The 22,258-nt window shown below is 37.6% G+C and overlaps 1 protein-coding gene across 1 annotated transcript in view; it reads right to left on the reverse strand.

Annotated features, from left to right (window-relative positions):
• Nucleotides 1-22,258, reverse strand: part of FREM2 (FRAS1 related extracellular matrix 2) — a gene marked incomplete at both ends in the record, with an annotated part of 115,701 nt that overhangs the window by 31,942 nt on the left and 61,501 nt on the right. Inside the window, 6 exons of the mRNA XM_084201299.1 lie at nucleotides 569-766; nucleotides 949-1,158; nucleotides 3,500-3,649; nucleotides 16,524-16,775; nucleotides 17,644-17,769; nucleotides 19,865-20,095. Of these exons, the coding sequence (XP_084057425.1) occupies nucleotides 569-766; nucleotides 949-1,158; nucleotides 3,500-3,649; nucleotides 16,524-16,775; nucleotides 17,644-17,769; nucleotides 19,865-20,095 (1,167 nt within the window). The remainder of the gene's footprint in view (nucleotides 1-568; nucleotides 767-948; nucleotides 1,159-3,499; nucleotides 3,650-16,523; nucleotides 16,776-17,643; nucleotides 17,770-19,864; nucleotides 20,096-22,258) is intronic.

Below are 22,258 nucleotides of genomic sequence, written 5' to 3' on the forward strand. Positions count from 1 at the left end.
TTCTGCACATGAAGAAAGAATTAGGCAATATTCTTTCAACATAGCAACATTTGATTTATTTGCATTTCATCTCTGATGAAATGTGGGATATTAAGTACCTGATATTCGTGGGCGGTCTTAGGAAAGCCTTGGTGGGAGAAAAAAATTCAAGCAGGAATTAGGAAGCTATATACCTGCTGAAAGATCTATTACTCATTTCAGTGCACGTCAAATGTATTTGCCAGAAATCCGCTTAACAAAGAGCAGAACTTCTGAAGTTTCCTTTCTGACAGCAGATCTGTGCTTCTACTGTGCTATGCCAAACCTGCTTTTGCTAGCAAAAAGATCTTGGCACTCAGGCTGAACCTAAATGAAGAGATACTGTTTTGGTTTTTAGTGATTATTGCTCTAAGTCAGAAGTGAAGAACATAAAGGCAACATCATCCCATTGTGCATGAAATAAACCCAAACCTCTGTTTTCCAGAGTGATCTTTTTGGCACTACTTTATGAGAAGATACAATTATAGCACAACAAAACTAAACAAAAAAAAGCAGACTAAAGGCTTCTAAAATACGATCAAGAACTTACCAGGAAGGAATGTGATGATGGAACTGTCAGTATTAGGTCGTTCTTCGAAGTCCATCATAACCTGAGCTGAACCTTGCCTTGTATAGCATCTGACAGTGGATGTGTATCGGATATCCCCACTCCTATATATCATGGCAGAAACCTGCCCATCATTTTCATTGGCTACATACACAGATTCTTTAAACTGCATCTTTGGCACTGGGCAGAAAAACATAGAAAGCACATGTAAAGTATAACTGCAGAAGTTATCATATCTTCCCACCACCATTTCATGTTTACTTATGCCACACTGCACCTGATATAGAACACAAGAGGGCAGTCAGCAAATAACACATCATCTCCAAAATATGAAAAAGTAAAAAAAAAATAAAATTACTCACAATCAGACACTGAGTCATTAATGAAGATGGTGGTCTTGCTGGGTTCTCCAAGGGCAGCATTCATGGGCATCCTTAGCACAAGCTCAAACTTCTCTGTTCCTTCTAACACTGGCTGTCCAAGATCATCCAGAATTATCACACGAAATGTCTGCATATTTACTCCAGGGGAAAAATCCAAATTACGACTGATGCCTACATAATCTACTCCAGCTACCAAAGGAAAAGAGATAAAATTAGCATTACATATAATTAAAAATAAAAATATCTATCATTAGGCAGTTAATTGTAGGTAAATATTTTTCCTTTATAATTTCAGTATTTGCCAAATTCTGGCATTCATGTAAAGCAAAACTATCTTTTGGTCATTTAAGTTGGACAACACAATAAGTCAATCTTAATTAATTTTTTGTTTAATGATGATTTGAGTCACAAAATGATTCTGTTCTTTTGTAAGCCAACAGTTCTTCCAGAAAAACTAATGAAATTTGCTTGAAGTGAGAAATGAAAATAAGCAAAAAGCTTTGAGAGAGACTCTGGAGATGAAGCAAAGTCTTTTGGAAAGACATTTCATATTAGTTTGTTACAAACATGGAAGTTTTAAGATTAATGTAAAAAGGAAAGGAGACAAGGCCAGTGAGCTGACTGGGGGAAGAACTGTTGTTCAGAGGAGTTGTGTAAAACAGAATGAATGGAAAACAAACCAAATTCTTATCAGAACATATCAGGTGAGGTCTTGCCACTTTACTCTTAAAGGAAGATTGATCTGGGTTTGTTTTCTTTTAAGCAAATCAAACCAATCCATAACATGTCAATAAGAAGAAGGCAAACAAAACAAGATACTGACTAAAACATGACCCCGTCTTGGAACCAAGGCATTAAAGTCATCCAGGGCTTTAGGGAAGGACTCAGTTTTAACAGTAGTTTTTGGGGAGAATAAACAGCAGAGGTCTTGAAACAAAGCTTTTGGGGGAAACACTTGAAATGGAAATCAGGTTTGGAATTCTGTGAATTTGACAAAATTTGGCCAGATTAAAGACCATCATCAGATGGGCACTTGCCTAGAAGCTCTACTGCTGTACTCCCCTAGAGCTAAGCCTCTAAGGCAGGACTCCAAGACTGATAACTCAGAGCAGCAGATCCACTGCTGCACCGTGTGAGGGAATGATCCAGGTTCATGGTTTTACAGGCAGCCAGCCATGTCAGAGCTTTCATGCTGTGTCCAACAGACTGGAGAGCTCAACAGCTGAGACATTCCCAGCTTTTAATCCTAGAGGTCCTGGCACAATGAATGAAGATCCTTACTGTAAAGAAAGATTTTTTTTTTTACCAGAAAAAAAAGAAATTAAATTTTCAAGATTTGATAAAGACATCAGATCATAAAAGCAAGTTCAGAACTGAAGCAATCATGTATTTTTTCAGACTTTATAATTTTCTTTTTCATAAGAAAAATACATCTGTGTTATGTATATTGTGTTATGCATACACCATACGTATATATTATGTTTAGATATTCCTGAAATAACAGTGAAGTTAGACTCAGGATAAGCATCTAAGGAAGATAATTTTTATGCTGCCTCTGTATTAATATCCTAGTTTAAACATCATGGTATGTTTTGTGAAAAAAAATAGAGTGTGCTAACAATTGATTCTGCTGACAAAGGTTCTGTCAAAGCATCCAAGAACCACACAGCTGAAGCAATCCTGTTCCTGAATAGGATACTAGGTAATAATTTCTCGTTGCCTACAGTAAAAATGAGAGAAGCAAACTCAGCATGCTGCCAGCGATCATAACCGTGCCCAGAGTATGCTCCTGAAGCAGCAACCAACTGCCTTTGTAGCAGTCTTTATATGAGGATTTAAAGGCATTGCTCTTTGTACTATACTTCATAGAAGCTCTTACTCCTGTTTCTCTGAAATTCTGTAACCACTTAATTTGGTCTAAGAAGAAGAGATCTGCTTAGAGCAAGACGTACAATTTTCTTTTTATGTGGTTGAAACTGTGTTGCCACATTTCTCTTCACAGAGAAAAGCAAGGCACAATTCTTCCCAAGGATTTCTGAGATTCACATTCTCTGAACCTCAGAGAAAGGGAAAACACAATTCTTATCACTTGCTGTGCCTGTGTTGCACCAAAGTAGAATGCAATATGGAGATTGTTTCCCAAAGTGAGGATGTTTTGTTTCCTTGGCCTGTCAGGGCGAAGTGTGTGTGTGTGTGTGTGTGTTGGGACTGTCAGGTGACAGTCACGAGACTGAGGGCAGTGAGCAGGTGTGTGCAGAGTGAGTGCTTGGCAGATTCAGTTTAGATGAAATGTATACAGTATAGTATAATAAAGTAATTAATTAGCCTTCTGATATCCATGGAGTCCTACTCATCATTTTCTCTCCCCTTCATGGGAGTCGCCTTTGATTTACAATAAAGCTGTACCAAGACCCACTGAACCAGCCCTTGTGAGATGCAGCAGCACGTGCCAGCAGTGTGTAGCAGCAAGTGCAGAGTAGCACTTGAAATGGCAGTAGCAGTGTGAAATGGCAGCGAAGCAATCACTCACCCTCTGCAGTCATGGGCTCAGACTTGCGCGACCTCACCGTGACAGAGGCGGCTTTGGACAGATCGGTTCCAGTCCTCCAGACACGGACCTCAATGTAGCCAGCACTCTCATCAACATAGTATTCATCATTTCCAAAGTAGAATGCTGGTTCTGGTGAAAGAGGAATAATGTCCATTGAAGTTAACAAGAGACCATAAACTCCACATTAAACAGTGGAGAGCACTTTGCTCATCTCAGTAAGTGAAATAAAGCTTCTTTTTTCAAGGTTTAGAATCCTTCTAGCTATTTTGGCTTCTCTTCAAGTATTGGTTTGTATAGTTTTAGATAGCAATTGTTATATCAGCACTGTGCTCTTTTTCTTGCCTCCTAAATTTTCAACTTTTTGTGTCAGCTTATATGAATCTGTGTACAAAATCAAATGTGGTATCTCATTAAGCTTGTTTTAGTTGAGTCCTGTGCAAAAGCCAGAAAATTCCTTGCATTTTCCACTTTGATGCAAACATATGAAGGTGAGTACAGATAACAAAACTTTAACTTGAATGTTCTCACAGATTCCTGTTGTTAAAACTAGACTGGAACATGACATGCAACTGGAACTACTCTTGGTACTGTTTTCCAGCTAACTAAAGGCTCAAATACTTAATTTTAGTTCTCCCACATCTAGCATTTAAAACCAAATCAATCTTATTTCATGTAAACTGAAATGTGAACAGTCTTTATCTTAGTACTAAAGCTCCACAGTTGCTAAGAAAGAAGACCAAAGAGCAAAGGAGATTAAGAGCTATTCCACTTAACAGACACATTATTTAGCTTCATTTTTTCCTCCCTTTTCCAGTTTTCCTACCCACAGTAATTTCACAAAGTAAAGAGCCTTAAAAACATATCCCAGCTTCATCCTGGATGTATATCATCTCCTCTTTTCTATCCTTTCCATTCCTGTTTCAAACATGCAAGATTAATCATGCACAGCCAGTGCCTCAGCTTTCCCACTGCACAGCAGAAATCACAGCAACCTCCCCAAGCACAGAAAGACCTACACAAGTTCTCCTTGCACTTCATCACAAGTTTCTTATTCTATCTTGTAAGAATTTATCAGCATCATGAGGCTACAGTATCACAAACGTGTTTGAAATACCATGCAGCATACAGCCAACTAGAATTCAGTCAGCAAAGATCACAGCAATTGCTCAGTGCTCTATGAGCAGCAAAAAAAGAAATCCTTGAATATTCCTTGTCAATGAAAAATTGCAGCTGCCTCCCTACTTAGCTGCTAAAACTGAAATCATGCAACAAATTAATGGAACTGAATGTATTTACTGAAAAATAGTGTAGATTCATTCTCGTTTGAGCATTATCTAAGTCATCAACCTTTGCAGGATGAAAGACAAACTTGGAAGAAGTCTAACTTTAGAAAATAAAAACGTTGTTGGTTCCAATTTTTTTTTCTTTAATTCAAGAGTATGTGTATTTAAAGATGTGTGTATTTGTGTGCACAGGCAGACACACATTGATTTTGCCCATAGAGGCTGGCCTGTCAGTAGCTGTTTTTATACTTGGAACTGCGAAGCTCTTATCTGAAACACTTTTTATGGGTGAACAGGATACACCCTCTGTACCTTTTGTGTAACTACTATTAACTTTGATGAGAGTTCTCCTTACAGGGATACTGAAGCACTGGACATTAGATCTGCAAAGCAATGTGTCATTTCAGACATAAAATGTTCTTCTAAATTCTTAAGACGGACAAAGACTTCCTCAGCCTCTAGACAATAAAAATACAGAATACCTAGTAAGACCAAATGGTTATTAACATGCCAATAGTTAGATAAAGGCAGTTAAAAAAATTATCAATTCTTATACACGTCATTTCTTAAACAGGTATGCTTAGGGTTCAGCACACTTTCCCAAGCCTAATCTTGATCTTATATCCCAATGGTTCCGGAACTTGATCTGGACTTGGCTGCACCTCATTTTAAGCACTTTAGTGAGAGGTACTCACATGGAGCCTGCTTGCTCTCAGTTTGCAAGGACAAGGATAGGCCACTGCAGGTTTCCCAGCACAATGAGCATACAAGAGGACAGGTGGAATGGCTCACTCACTGCAACATGAAAAATCTGAGGAGGTGTGGAAGCATTCCCTTTTACTTACTGGCTACATAGGGAACTTACATGATATGCCTTAAACTAGACAGAAGGCATAAAATAAAATATTGTTTTTTTCTTACAGCACAATCCTAACACTTGTTTTACTGCTGCCGAAGAAGAATCCTCATATACTATTAATTCCTGTAGTCACAGGCAAACAAAAAAAATATATAAACCCTCAGCTAGCTTGCCTCGTATTTCAGAGTGAGTTTTTCACACTTTCTGAGGTATGTATGTTCAATGAAAGACACATTCTGCATGGTTACCCATCCTAGGAAACAAATCCTTACAAATGTTTTCTAAATTCATTTCCTGTAAGCTGTGTTAGTAGCTCCCCAGGGGAAGGAGCAAAGCCAAGCTCCTAACAGGGAAAGCATTGTCTGTCTCAGGTCATGTCTGGAAAACACTCTGCTCAATAACTGCAGGCTCACTTACAGCAGACCTTTAATCTAGTAATCACTCTGAAGAGAGACTACTGCAAATTTAATGGTTCCTCTTAGAGGAATAAGAGGAAGTTTTCTAAGGATTTTTTTGTTCAGACCCACAGACTTCACTGGCATGAAGTTACAATAATCAGAGGAGAAAGGTTAGGAGCTTTAGTCCCAGGTTTCTTGGCACAGAAACGAAAACTTTGCCTTGTCCTTGTACTTAGAGAGTCAGAGGCGTATCTCAACTACAGCACTTGTCAGTCATCAAGAAGGAAAACAAACATACTTCTCATGTTGTTAGGAGCACATCTAACTTTGAAGGTACATCGTCAAATCAGTGTGATAGCACAAAAATGTTTATTTCCGAAGAGGCTTTACCTTTTAAAATTATATCCTTATAGACTGCTTTAGGGAGACATTGCAAAAGAGTAGATTGTTTATAAAAAAATCCTTTTGGCAGGACATTTAGGACAAACACAAAAGAACAGACTCTTTCATGCTGACACCTTGATAAGGCTTAAAGCTAAAGGGAACTTCAGTGATACATACTGCCAGTGATGTGCACACACACACACACACACACATATACATATATGTACTCTCAGGAGGAAAGAAATAACAGAATAAAACAGACATGGCACTCCAACATATTCAGATACTGCAATCAGTAGAAGCAGTATTTACAAATGAACTTATGGCTCATCTTTTCTAGGGTTAAGACAATTTATTCCTAAAAGCTTTGGCCTTCCTTCTTTCCATGAACAGTACAAACAAGGCTATGATGTGAACATTATGAGTTGCCAGAGCTAGCAGTAGTCTGTGGTAATGTGGAAGGTGCAAACCAGGCTTTGCAAGCCTACAAAGCCTGTTCTGGTACAGCCTGGACATGCTAGGGCCATGCTGAATCCAAAGTAAGGAGCCCTGATGGCTGGCACAGCTAATTAACTTGGACACAAAACCAGATAAACAGGGCCAGGTTTGGCTGGACCTGATCTGGCTCATACTCAGGCAACACTTCCATTCCTGCACAATCACTGCTTGCATTTCGGGATCAAAGCTGGCGTTAAAGGACTGATGGGATGAGTCCAAACATAACAGATTCCAGTGTTACAAACATGATGTATGTGAGTTGTAGATAGACCAGTTAAGAATGAGAGTTCATGAAAAGTAAGAAGGCAGGAGCATTTACTGTTTCATAGCAGTAAGGGGCACCTTCTGAAATCTCTCTCATATATGCGTGTTAATAGCAGCAAAAGAAAAGCCCAGAGAAACCATCCATTACAAGAACTTTATATCAAGACAATATCAAAGAGGAATTTAAAATCTGAAACTAGGTAGCACCATTCTGCAGCTATTTACACACACTTGAAACTGTGCAAGAAACTGAGCTTGCATTTAGCACAATGAATTTAATTTGCCAAGTCATTTATTTTCACTGAATGCTGTAGAAGCAGAGGTCAAGATTACAGTCAAAGCTAAATTCTGTAGCAGGTACCTATTGTGCAAATGCCAATAGCTTTTTATTTGATGTGGTCAAAACAGATTATTTTCAAACTCCTATGTTGCAATCTTAACAGCTTTCATCTTAGTAGTGTTGTCAAAACTTTTGCAATCAAAAAATAAATTACCCTCAGAATCAAAATTGCTAGTTTCAGCCAAATTGCCACAGACATTATCTTTAGCAAATAATGTCTTTTTTTTTCTATTTGTCTTAACAGACCATTTCTGTCTATTGATTTAAAGATGTTTTTTAAAACAATTCAACAAACCCTGTAACAGGTAATAGAACGGGTTCAAATTAATACCATCTTTACCAAACACACTTTGATTTTGTAAGGAAATTGCCATTTCTTTTTTAATCCACAATGGCAGTGCCCTACATTGATTGCACTGGCTCATCACTTAATTACTCTCATTTTATGCAACTTAACCTAGTAATTTCAGTAGAGTAACATGGTGTGAAGCAGCAGCTGCTATGAACAACATATATGATTCACAGTTAATTAATTTATGATACACACTAATTTAACATAACACTTAACATTTTAACTCATCCTTTATGTTAAAGTGCATCCATGCTTCAGCTCCTCTAGACACATTACCATCACAAGCAGCACCTGCCTGGCAGGGTTGGAGTCCATATCTAAATTCTCCGCTACATCAATGAGCAAAACTCAAATGTGAGCAAAGAAGCATGCTAAAGGAAGAAGACTACAGCTCTAGATGTAGATGTGAGGATGTGAGTGAGGATGGCAGTGAGATGGCTACAGTGATACCCCATCTTTGGTCACCTGTACCTTCCTTCTTGACAGCCTTCAGTTTGTAGCCTGGAGAACAGAGCTACTTCTGATTTTGCTTAATGTCAGGCTGCCGATCATAAATGGTGCAGTAACAGCTCCATGAGCTACAGAGCATTCCTGAGCAACAGAGAATAAAGACATTTGAGTGTTTGAGGACAAGCTGTGGCTCAACTCCTTGAAGAGGTGCGCCTTTAAAGTAAAAATGAAATTTTCATCAATTAGCTAATTATTACGTACAAGATAGTAGTGAGCACTCTGAAATTGTTTCCCAGCTGCAAATGGCATGTGAGTAGAAAGGCTAATGTGTGCGGTTCACTTTAATAAGTGACCTTCCCTTGAAGCAATTAATTGACCTCTGTTGGTTTCCTAAGAAATATTGCTACCTTTCTGAAACACCAAATTCATATATCAGTGAACTAACATATACCTGAAAATATTTATTAGTAGAGTAGTATTGTTATGATTCTTCCATGCCCCTCAGGGTATAACCTACAGACCTTGATAACACTAGAACTACTACACGTGTTGGAGGAGTTTTTCCTATGTTCAGTCTGAGGACAGGGCAGAAGATTTTTCCTGCTGTAAGTACATCAAGCTCCAATCACTTGCCTAAACCATTCCACAATGCAGATAATTGCCTCATTTACCAATGGAAATAAAAATATAAAGACTAACAGATGAAGAAACAGACACTGGAATCTGGGGACACACCCAACCATGATTATATTGCCTGCAGCAACCATCTGAATTTCACATACCTTTTTTCTACTGGCTATACCTCCCACAGAGCATGAAACCAACTCAGAATCTTCTACATGCTCTATTTCTAAAATTAATTAGATTACATTTATATAACAAGCCTGGGAAATGGGATTGGTAACAAATTCTCAACAAATCGATGAAACAGAGGCAGGCAGATAAATGAAAAGTCTTGGCAGTAGCACTTAAATATACCACACACAAGGTTTTTCACAAAGAGGCCAGGTTTGAAGGTGCTTACAGTCAGTGACTCAAACATCAGGTGAAAAAATGAGGGCTACAAACAGAAATGGTATGAGAAGTTCAGCAGCATTTCAGAAATCAGGTAAAGATATAGTATGCAGCCATTTCTGGCTGAGTCAACTTTAGATTTTTGCACTCTTACTATTCAGTCACAATGCTAGTTAGGTTGAGTTTGCTTAACCAGTGGAAACAATTTCTTATAGGCTTTTCTGCCCACATACAGTCAGAACATATTTAGCTCACCGAGGCTGTAGAAGAAAAGTATGCAAGATATCCCTTAACCAGAGCTACAGCCAGACTTACCAGACCACAAAAGCAGAGCTCTCACACAAGAAAATACGCTTTGCTGGATGTTAAAACTTCTTGTATACTGTCTCTTGGACTTTTGATCCCATTTGTGTGAGAGACAGAAGTGTCTTGACAGTGAAGAGAAATAGTAACTGAACAAATCTTTTTAAAATTTACATGTTCAAAAGGAGAAGTGATGGCATTAAAGCCCAATGGGCTACCATGGTTACAGTGTTCAGTATCTTTTGGGTCTTTAAAGACTATGAGCAAAGTCTCAGTATGAGGAGATTCAAAGTAAGGAAGATGACTGAAGAAGCCTTAGGAAACTGAATGCAACAAGACATTCTACTCAACTTGATTATCCAAATCTTACACATGCAAAGCACTTCAGTCACTAAATTCACTCTCTACAGCCATATCCAACAATGAACAGATGATTAGTTTAGAATGTTTTGCTAGGCATTCATTCATTTCTAAACAGTGTATAGTAAATGCAAGATCTACAGTACAAAGACCAATGCCATCAAAAACACACATGCTACAGCAAGACACAAGAGAGAAAGCAGTTCAATGTACTCTTAAGTGAACTGTCATAAACCAATAATGCATTAGGCTCTGGGATGCAATACCAGTTCACACAAAACACCACTTCATTAAACTCGTTCTAAATTTAAAAGAAGGCATAAGTTTTTCTACGGTTCATGTAATCTTATGCCTTCTGCTTATTGGCTATTTTGTGGGCTTTGAGTACAAAACTAAAAGTTTTCTGCATTTCAACACTCTCCTCAAAATACTACTGCAATTACTGCAAAAATAGAAGTGCAATACTGGATGTGTAAGCAACCCATTTAAAAGCATACATCGGCAAAGGCTGAAGAGCTTTGTGCTCCACCAGCTGCATCCCCTACTGTAAAAGGGCCATCTGAAATAGATGTGACAAAGTACTGCCTGGAGATCATGTTCTGTCCTCCTCACCTATCAAAGGAGCCCAGATCACAAGGTTGGACTATATTTCTAGTTATTAAGCAGATGAATAAAAATGAGATCGATCCAACATCTGTAGTTCACACACACATATATATACACACACACACGCACTTATAAAATGGGACACACATACGTAACAAGCTGTAAGCAACAAATAATGCTAAGCAAGCAAATCATAAATGTGTCTGGTTACTCTATAGAATGTTCTACTGCAAGGTATGACATTAATTTATTTCTGTGATAGGCAGCAAACAGGCAGTTTTCGAAATCTTTAAGGCTATCATCATGGATTCGACATTTTTCACTCTGTTGAACTGGTGATAATAAGAAGCTATTAGTAAAGAAAACTGGGAGTATAACCTGTCATAAGCTGGCTGTCATCCACTTTTTCCCTTGATTAGCTGCCAACCTGGCCACCTGCCACAGGCTGGGGAAAGGAGAGGGGGTCATATAGAGATTTTACTTAATGGGAGGACAAAAGAAATTAAAGGTGCACAGAAGAGCCAGAGGCATCAGACTCACAAGCACTGTAAAAACATAAAAGGGAGAAAGTAATCAAAGATGGATGTGCACAAGAGAAAAGAACTAGTTCACTATTTTAGGCATCTCCAGAGAGCAGTCACGGATAGTTGGCCAAACCATGACTCTAGTCAGTAACATAATAGCGGGCATGCTCTGCCTGTAGTGCTCAGATTGTAATTAAAATTGGACAAATGCACTAGCAGATGTTAACTACCAAGATTAATCAACCACCTGCTCAGTTTAAGATCTGCCATACCTGCTGGCATAGAGAAAAAGGCACATTTGACTTGTCCGTCTTGGAGACCAAAGGAAATAAGGAGATTCCAACTTGCCTTGTGAGATAAGGATGTTCCTCTGATAAACAATGTTACTAATAAAGACTTATTTATCATAAGCTTTAAATATGGCTCAGTACACACCCTGAGAATTAGTTCATAGTGGCTGCTTGCTAGAAGCCAATGCAAAGCATATATTTATAGTGTAACATTGCAGTGCTGACTTATCAGGTCATTGATAGTAAATATTAATAATACTTTACTACTCCAAGGAAGCTGGAAAAGTGTTAGTGGGTACCAATTTCCAGAACGTTATCTAAGGATTTTCAAAATTTAATTAAGTGTAAGGAAAGTGACAGCAAGTGTTTTAATGAAATCTCCAGAAGACTAAATAATTAATCTGTTCTGTTTAACCTCTAACATTCCCTTTCTACATTAGGATACCATCATCCAGTTTATTCATCTACAAAATATTCCCTGACAGTGCTATCCTCTATCCTGTGGACGGTATGAGTGATTGATTCTGTTGATCAGGTGCAAAGATAATGGTCAGCAAATCTCTGACATAAACCTGAGTCCTTTGCTTTCCCAGCCTTGGTGTAGAAATGTCAAAAAGAAGTTTGAGGAACTTGTTGCCCATCTAATGTGAATGAAGTGGAAGAAATGTATTTAATGTACTTCCTGCTGTGAACAGCATGAGTCTTCAACAATTCCACTAAGGCAGAAGAACTGTTTGTCAGCCTGGCTGTAAGGCTGCATGCTCTCACGGCAACACTAAATACAGTGGCATGGAATTAAAATCACATGGGGAGACAGCCACTTACAAAAAACGTGCAGCACACAAAACTGTAAGTATTTTCCCCTCAGGTGCAAACTTCCAGCTCTGCATTCACCACACCTCTTCTCTTCAGGTTTCCAAATGTGATTACAAACTCAAGTTTTAAATTTTCCCACAATAAAAAAATCAAGTAACTAAAAGATAGATAGTCTAAATTAGCACAGCAGTCAAAATATTGGGACAATGAAAAAGCAGAGCTTTGACTCAAACCTTGTTAAAGCATTTTGTATCAGACTTGAGGCATACAACACAGTAACATTGTTAGTGCTGGAACCAAATTACAGACTCTTCATTCCCATATGAATACTAACAAAAGACTTAGATCTCATTTTTTCTCTCTCTCTCTATGAAATGATTTCAGAGTCACCGCTTCAGCTGGAAAAACAGAGAGCACTTCCAGGCTGATCTAGCTTAGTTGCTAAGTGCCTGAGGATTAAGGCATTTCCATGGAAGAGTAGGGTCTGAGTGTTTTCATGAGTCTTAGACTGAATTCCAGGATTCCTCTGTCCAAGGAGAATGAAAAGGGCACATTAACCTCATCTTCCTTTTCCTAGATGCATAATATTTATCTATTATGTAAAGTGCTTCCTTCAAATGAGCTTTGCTGAGCTCAGTGCTCTCCAGGCAGTATAGGTATGTCCCTCATGCCCAGTAGTGCTTACAACTTTGTGTTTGCAAATTAAATTTCTAAGGTAGGGTTTATATCCACGTCATAAATCAATGTATTCAGATGCACCAGGTATCCCTGGTGACTGGGCTTGACAATTTAGATAATTGTTCTAGGATGGGATGTTTCCTGGGAGTACATCTCTCTATTCAATAACTGTAGAAGAAGCCTGTAACAGCCTATTTGAATCAGATGTCTAAAGTTATAGAGGCTAATACCAAGTGAGAGTAGTGCCATAGTGCCACCCCAGAAGTGGATGATTTACATAGGTCTTTTCCCTATGCATGCTTTTCTTCCATGGTTCACAGTTAATAGCTATCACATCTGACTCCAACAAACTGGTTTTGCTTTTTAATGCTTCAAGTGTAGTGGCATGTGTAACTTCGAATCCAAGGTTTCCAGATGAAGTTTTTTCTGCTACTTACTTCATTAACTTAATCCTTTTCTTTTTTTCTACCTAACTTTAGTACCTATCAGGAAAAGTCCCTTCCAAATTAGATGTCCCAATAGCAGAACCAATCTGAAAATCACCATTCACAACATATAAATATACCAGTGCATATTCTACATACTACAATTATTTTTCCCCAGATTTTGCTTTGGCAGCACAACTGTATAATCCCCAATTAAATTTTTCAGTTGCCCAGAATTTAGTGAAGACACTGTAGTTCACTAGAGCATGCCTCTTACTTTTACTATTGTCAGGATAATATAGCAACTATGGCGTTTTAGTTAGACCCTAAGGGCATTTTCTAAAAATAAAATACTTTGATGGTAGGTGTTGAAGGTGAGTGTTTCCTAATTAACTCACATGGAATGCCAGAGGACACAAGACAATGTTTCTAGTGCTGACTTGAGTTCCATAGGAAAGATCTCCTGCAGTATAATTAAACTTTGACCTTCGCTATTTCTGTTGTTTGGCCTGAAGTCAAAGCATAATGTTAATCCAGTCACAGTTATTGGAGACATCACTTAATGACACACTGTGACATTTGTCCAAAGAAACTCTGTTAAGCAGAAGATGAATTTAAACAATGAGAAATATCTATCAATAGATGTGAAGTTGAGACTAAAGTGGACCACAGAATTTAGTGTTGCAGCATTACTACAGCTGATAGGCTACTACAAATGTGCTAAAGCTTCTACCAACCTCTACCTTAAACATCTTATGAATTAAACCTTTCTGTTAAAAGCTAAAGATTTTTTTTTCACATTCCATGCTGGTTTAACTTAGTAAAATTAATTTTGTGCACTGCAAACAATAATAACCAGTGCTGCTTAAAATCCTCTGCTTATTTATGCAGAATTTCAATCATGACTTCCAGGGTACTAAAGCCTTACAAAAATATGTGCTTGTAAACATATATCTCTATGTGTGTGTGAATACATAAAAAAACATTCAAGGTGTAATCTATAATTTATCTACCCTGTAGATAAATCTATAATTTATCTACCCTGTAGTCTGCTCTCTGCTTTTTATAGATAAGGCGGTGCAACGGATGTCAGATGAAACAAATACAGACTTTTCATGCTTTATATTTTTATGCACACTAAAAAGCATGTGGTAGGAAATTTTACTGGTAAGTGAACTGTTTTTGCATGTGCTGGAATTCTTTGTGGGAGTTCTTTCACTGTAAAAAAGGAGTTCTGCCACACAATTTTAAATACCACATTGCAACATTTTGGGTGTATAAAGAAAAATGAATGTTTGAAAAAAGTGTTCCAAACCTACCATTCAAAACCCCCTTATCTTTCAATATGCCAAATATTCTTTATTCCTACCAACAAACATAGATAGTTGCTACATAATGAAAATACTCTATTCTAATTTCCCAAACACTTTCCCCACTTTTTAAATAAATCCCACGAGGTTATTCTTTGCTAAATTAATTTGTGCAGAAAAGTTTGCAGATCTGAGGCAGCCTGTGCTCATAAATGCAGAAACTTAAAACTGAACAGTGGTACACAAACTAAATTACCTCTCTTGCTTTCTAATGGCATTGTTAAAAGAGGTTTCTCATTAACTTCCCTAATATTTTGTGTGAGTTTCATAAATTGTTTTATACTCTGTTGTTACATGGAGTCACTGAGATTCCCACTGAAGTTAGACAGTCTAATTTCAGCTCATCCCTGATATTAACTAATGTCTTGGAGAATTAGTCTCTCCATCCCAAACTCTCCATATATATACTTGAGCAGTCAGAATACCTTCAGTTTTTGGGTAATCAGCTTCTCCATGAATACATGTTTTTAATAGCTATTCTCTAAATAGTCTATACTTTACTATGTACAAATTTTAAAGTTCATGAATTCATCAAAATTATTCATACAAATCAATCTGTTGTAGAAGCTCCTAAATGAATAAATTTTTGTTTGCTATAATAGCAGAGGCAGATAAAGATTTCTATTTTGACTTGCAGTTGCTATATGATCTCCTACTTCACAAGACCTGTTTTTTCAACCTGTTGTAGTCATTAATGCTATATGATTCCCCAAATGCTCCACAGAGAAAACAAAGTCACCTCTGTCACAGGATTACAGGTGAGAAATTTCAGGCAGGCTGAGTATTTATGAGGCAATTAGATGGGTGCAGACTTCCTGCCTTGAAGAGCTGCCTTTTGTATCCTTACCTAGAGAGAAATCACTGTGCTGATAACAATGGTCTGCTTTGGCATCAGACTTTCAAAGGGTACTGCACTATGTAATTGCTCCCTTTAGTCTTTAGGAAATATGATGGTGTCACAATAGATGGTTTATGGCCTCAGAGAGAGGACTCAAACAGCTTATCAAGTAGTCTTATCTCAGAATTTACAGTTGAGATGTCAGTCTCCAAACTTCACACATAAATGGGCCAATTGTACCAGGAAGCTTTCATGCTATTTCTCCTAGAAAAAGAACTGCCACACCAATGCTGAAGCATTCAAGGAGAGGCTTGAGGCAGCAATAATACATGTATTTTTGAAAGCAGTTGGTGATACAGTGTGCTGATTCTACTCTTAGTAACACCCATTTTTCTAACCAGCCCCAGAAGTGTCCCTTTCAAAGCAATATCTTAAAACTATCAACCAGTTGAATAAATGGCATAATTCTGCCAGCATTTCCTTATGAGGCAATTTCTAAAGCAACATTACTCTTATCTGACTGTTTGCTTTATTAAAAAGACAAAGGGAACACAAATGGATACTTTTACGCAGTAAAATTCAAATGCAGCCTCAATTCAGAAGAAATAGAGCTTTTCTCTTGGGAGCTGCTAGATGGCTTCTGCCCCAACAAGGCTGCCCATGCAAGGTAACATCTTGGATTATGTCTGTTAATGTGACAGAATAGAAAGGTGCAGATCCTTCCTCTGAGTCGCTGCTCACGTGATTTTGTCACACAGTAAAATAGCAATACTAAATACTTTCAAAACCCGCATAGCTTTCCAATAATATTTTCTAATCTCAAGATGGAAGCAGAATGTGTTTTAACCAGCAGGAATAAAAACAAAACCCATGTGCTGATTTGAATGTGATGTTCTTTGTAATTTCTGTCCCTGCATTGGGGGTATCACTTCAATTATATGGTTATCTTACCATCATCCTTGTCAGGTACAATGGTAATGCGAGTGCTTGGGAATTCTGCACCAATTCTTCCCCCCATGGGCATGCTCAGCAAAACATCAAAGGTCTCAGCCTCTTCATACAAGGAATCATCTATGATGACAATCCGACACGTTTTCTCTCGTTCGTCTTTGTCAAAGCGCAGAACGCTGTTGTGATCCTCCGGCCTGGATATGTAGTCAGAGTAGGAAAGTACAGAGCTTGGGGCAGTGCCAGATGCTGTTCCTGTGGCATAAAAGGAAAACAGTCACTAGGCATACCATGGTTACAAGGATCTCCTCACAGAGGTGAAATTTTATTTTCATTATCTTTGAATTTCTGTTTACTTTTTGGTGGTAAGATGGGCTGTGGAGAAGGTGAGAGGTCCATGGACCCACTTCTGAGGTCTCTACTACTTCTGTATACAATACAATGGAAGAGTGTGGCTCTTCAAATCATTTACACCTTTCCAGTCAGAAGGAATATTGCCTGTCACAAGAGACAGACTGACAAAATAGCCCCTGTGAGGATTACCAATTAACTACCTTACTATATTTTACCCATATTGAAGATTCTAGTGGACTTGAACAGACAGAATGTCACAAAAACAATTTATCTGGATTCCAGATCACTTTAGAGAAAATATTGCTGCAGATAAAAAAAAATAATAAAGCCACAGGTGTAGAAACCTCATGCCCTGCAAATGTATTATTAGTAAGAGACTGAAAGTCAGAGGAACGACAAGTATGACAATTAAGCAATATTATTTTGTATCCTTTTTATTCAAGATACAAACAAGTGAAGGATAGCCAGGGCAATCACTGCAGTGCTTTCAGTTCTCATCACTTTCAGATATAAGGGGTTGCATATAAAAATCTTGCAGAAATATAAAGAACACACATCTTCACCTCTCCATGATGCTTTTGAAACTGCATTCAGTAATACTCTTAGACAGATTGCAGAGGAGAATGCATTTCCAGTTGAGACTGGGGATATTTAGATGAAAAAGTAATTAACAGAATTAGAAACAATTTCATTATAAAATAGATTTTTAAATTTCTGTCTCTTTTCCACTCTTGTAATTTTTTTTTTATACTATAGTAGATTCTTCTACCTTGTTGTGTGTAGCAGATGACCATCAGTTCCTGACTCACATCTCCACTTCTTCTGACTGGAATAAATAACTCACCAACATCTTCTTCAATAGTATAGGTGGATTGAGGAATAAAGACTGTTGATTCTGCAAAGAAAAGAACCTCATAAAGTCACCTGTACATTAGCTAAGAGCATTTCTGAATATTCCAAAATGCAACAAATAACTTGCAATGCCACTAAATTGTCAGTAAAACTTGGAGGGTGAGAGAAGTAGAGTTCCTTAGTGTTTCAGAAATGGGAAAGCATCTTTACAGTTTCATTAGTGTGACTACAACCCAAATTGAATATAAGTCTGCCTAATATCAAATTAAGTGATATCAGCTGACCGCACAAAGCAAATTTTCATCATTTCAGAGTACTTTGGCAAACAGTGTTCTGAAAACTGTCAGGTGACTTCTTTGAAAACATGTTCCAGGTTTTTATTTCTCCAACTACTACTAGCATAACTTGAGGTCAAAAGCCTGCCTTAAAAATGCTGTAATTCAGGTTTGATAAGACTGAGACTACTCACTATTCGGGCAAGACAAAAATTCAACATGAAAAATATAAAATCCTGACTTTTTTTGTTTTAAAGTAAAGCAAAAGGCAGCACCAAAAAACCCAACCCATTTAATTCCTTCTATTTCTCCCTTTACAATTTAGTTGACAAAATAAAAAACTCTGATCTTCCAAAACATGCAGGAATCTGATTTATTTGGTTTCCTCTCTCTCTCTCTCTGTCTCATAATTATTCAACTAGGAGTAAGATGGCACAAAAATAAAAGTTTAACAGACCTTATGAACTATGTAAAAGCTTGGAGGAGAATGAGCTATACCATCACAGCTAGTATAAAATACCATATCCCGATGCAATCTATATTTCCAATAAAACATTAACTAATGTCCCATACCCAAAGAGGCTGGTACAGCTTTCCCAACAAACTCACAGTTGTGATCCTAAAGCTACACAATTCAAAGCAATGATTTTTTCACTGGAAGCAGAACAAAACTTTTGATGGTTCTTATTCAGTGAGCTTGGTAAACCCTGAGCTTCAAAATGCTGTTAGGAAACACAGTCCTTCCCTCAAAGTTCTCTCTCTAGTTTTTTTCTAGATATTCCTTGATTTGCAGCTGTGCATTTGATTTTGCCCTCTGCAACTTCTCTTTACATATAATTAATACAAATTTTCAGGGACTGTAAAAATTTTATCTTAATGTAAGAAATATAAAATACTGTTGGTGGCATAAAGAAGACTCAGTCAATTACCTTTAACGGTGCTACCTTACTGATAAGAGAAAAGATAAAGAGATTTAACACATTTTCAAGTTATTTCTGTGTCTCATACATGCTGCTTTCCGAGTCAATCACTATTTTTCTCAGTGATTAAAAATGGATGTGAGATAAGCTCTGGTTTAACTTGCATTTGTATCTAGGAACTAAGACATTTCTGGTAATCTCCATGCCCAAAACTCTTTAAATGCTAATTAGGGAAGACCATATAATTCAAGTTGTTATGGTCATCCAGTACTTGAAAGATTCCCTAAGGACAGTTCTGAATGAGTACAGCCCATGGGTTCAAGTGCCTGCATGCAGCTGAAAAGATACAAAGCAACCAGAGCATGCTCTACTTCTATTTTAGAATTTTTAAGAATCAGCTTATTTCTTGATTTATATTTAACCATAATTTTATTTGTTCTTGACACAGCGTGTGCTACACTTGGTCTAATGAACCCTACAATTACTGAGCTTCTCAGGTTCATACAAAGGCCTAACTGATACAAATAGTTTGCTCCAAGACCAAACTTGTGATCAACCAGCCTAGACTTTCTTGTACCATCCTCTCCAACATGAATTACCATGGCAGAGTAAATCAAGTCAGCCTCCAACCCACTCTTCAGACACATTCAGCAAACAGATTTAATGGAAAACCTGCTACACCTAAAATGAAAACAAATGAACAAAGCCCCTAGAAATAACATATCATAAAAAATTGCAGGTATTTCATAAAAACATGCTGCCTGAGTACCTTCATCAAGCACTTAAAGTGATAGAGGACAAATGGCTACCTGATGCCCAAATCTGTCTTCAGAAATATTCTGAGGACAGCCAACCTTTAGTATCCACTATTACAGCATTTGCCCTCCAGTTTATCTTTTGGTATATGCACATATTAGCAGTACAGCTCTGGAAAGGTTCTCACCATCCCCCGGGTCAATAATTTCCACTGTGGATGCAGCAGGAAATTCCAGAATTGCCATGACGGGCTCAGAAAGAACAATTTGAAAGGACTCAGAATGCTCATGTTCACCATCGCTCAAAATCCTCACTCGCCATGTAGCTAAGGTTTGACCAGGATTAAACTGCACTTGCTTCTGGGCTTTTCCTCTGAAGTCTTTATCTTTCTTGGCAGTACCATCTTTAGTGCTAATACCTGTTAAAACCAGAAATTCAGGTCATTATACACATCACTTCTAATTTTTCTCCTATTGTGTCACATTTAAAAGACATGTAGAAAAATATAGTTTCCACAACCTGAGCACATTCAAACTAAATCAATTTCTCTTGATCAATTTCATATTGTGTGTCACACATAGAGGTGGAAAAACTCTACATTCTCTGAAGTTACATCAAGTTTCCATTTCCCTATAATTCAATTATGGATGTCCAAAAAGGACAACAGACTTTTCTCTCTCCTTTTAGCCCTCTGGGTTCTCTTCTTTTCCAGAACATCTAAACAGCATCCTCCCTGAAACCCTAGAAAATATTTTTTTTCTTAGAAAAAATAAAAACACCCCTAGAAAGTTCAGACTTTAAAGGGAAAGCTAAGGAAAACACAAAGACACAAAGGAAAATATACTGAATAAAAATGAAAGATGATGCAAAACCTGAACCATTGCCCTCACTGCCATTGCAATAAGAATTTTTAAAAATTATGGTCCTCTTATTTCCATGTTTGTATAGTGTCAATCATTAGGTTAAAGTGAAGTTGAAGTGTAAGTCCATGGGAAAAAATTCAAACAACTCAATCCAGAGAGATGGCACAGGCCTTCCAGCCTCAGATTCAGACTGCTCTGAAACAGGTTTTCACAGGCATCTCACTCCCACTTTAAGGCTGTCTGAAAGACCCTCATGGAAATTAGACAGTATTTCAGAACTGTCTCCAGCTCATGTGTTTGGCCTTGTTTAAATCCCACAGTACAACTGAAATCTTAAAGGCTTTTCTAGGTTTTCAGAAAAAAAACCCTTAAAACTTCTCCCTTCTCTGATTGTTTCTTACAGCTGCATTATTTAATGCATTGAAACACATGACCTTTCCCTACAAACCTTGCCTTTCTTTCTCCAGGACTGTGCCTCATCCTAAGTCATAGCCAACTGTATATAACCTATAAACCTTCAGCAACTTTGGCACTGCATATGGACCAGAAGGGCCAGTGAGCATCTTGACCAGAATGTTTTATGCTCTTTCCAATTCTGTAATTCCATTTGCTGGATTAAGGTAGTTGGAGGCAAGTTACTCAAACTGGTTTTGCTGATTTTTTAGTCAGCTCAATACTGAAACTAACCTTGAATCCATTGGCAGAAAATTTTGTAAACACTCTATCTGAAGGGTCAGAAGTCACATCAGTATCTGTTATTCAGTACCAGTAATTAATTTAAACCACACATCCTTAACTATGTATTTATCTCATCCATTCTTTTTCTTTCTTTAAAAGAAATATATTATCACAGTTGGTTCACTGTTAAAAACAGTCTTTTAAGTAAGATCCTGTTGGTTAAGGTCTATACCCCCTAAATCTCATGCCAAAATACGTGTCCCTACTGCATCTTTCTCCCTGAAACTCAGATTTTTAATCAGAAAAAGCCCTAGGCAGAAACTTGCCAGGTAAATGCTTATATATCTCTGCAAAAACAGCTTTAAACCGAGTGTTTTCTCTAAGCAGTGTAAGCTCACCATAGGCTTCAGTGTGAAATTGTACAAGGATATTGTTCCCTGGTGCAAATGCATCAGAGGAGGAAACAGATCCAGAAGCTAGAAACAGGTGTGAGGTTGCAGAATGTGATAACACAACCCTTTTTTCACCTTTCCACTCCCCAGACACTGTAAACAGTTTTCAACACCTCCTGTATCAGCCTCAGTTGGCTGCCAACATTGAGTGAAGAAAATGAGCCTAATGCTCCTGGCTGCTGGTCAGACCAACTCACCAGAGCCTTCCTGGAAAATGATACATGTTTATTATTGTCTTTTCAATTGCTACAAGTGCATTTTTTGATTATAGGAAAAAGAAGATCTGGACAGGAACTGTATTCTGTGAAACAAACAAACAATCGAATCAAAGAAAGGAGGACCATGTCTTGGGTTGTTCATTCAGAAATTTATTGCAGAAGACAAAAAAAAACATGAAAGGAAAAAAATTCATTATTAAACTGTAGAAATCATATGCACAGCATATAAAAGATACACTCTTTAATAAATAAACATATTCCTTTGAATTTAGTTTGCTTATCCTGCAACAGCAGCAATAGGATAGAGCTGCATTGATACATTATATCAACTGGGCATTATATTAGCTGGGCAGTGATTTATAGAAGCAAC

This window comes from Fringilla coelebs, assembly GCF_963513975.1.
Source record: "Fringilla coelebs genome assembly, chromosome: 2".
Classification (NCBI taxonomy): domain Eukaryota; kingdom Metazoa; phylum Chordata; class Aves; order Passeriformes; family Fringillidae; genus Fringilla; species Fringilla coelebs.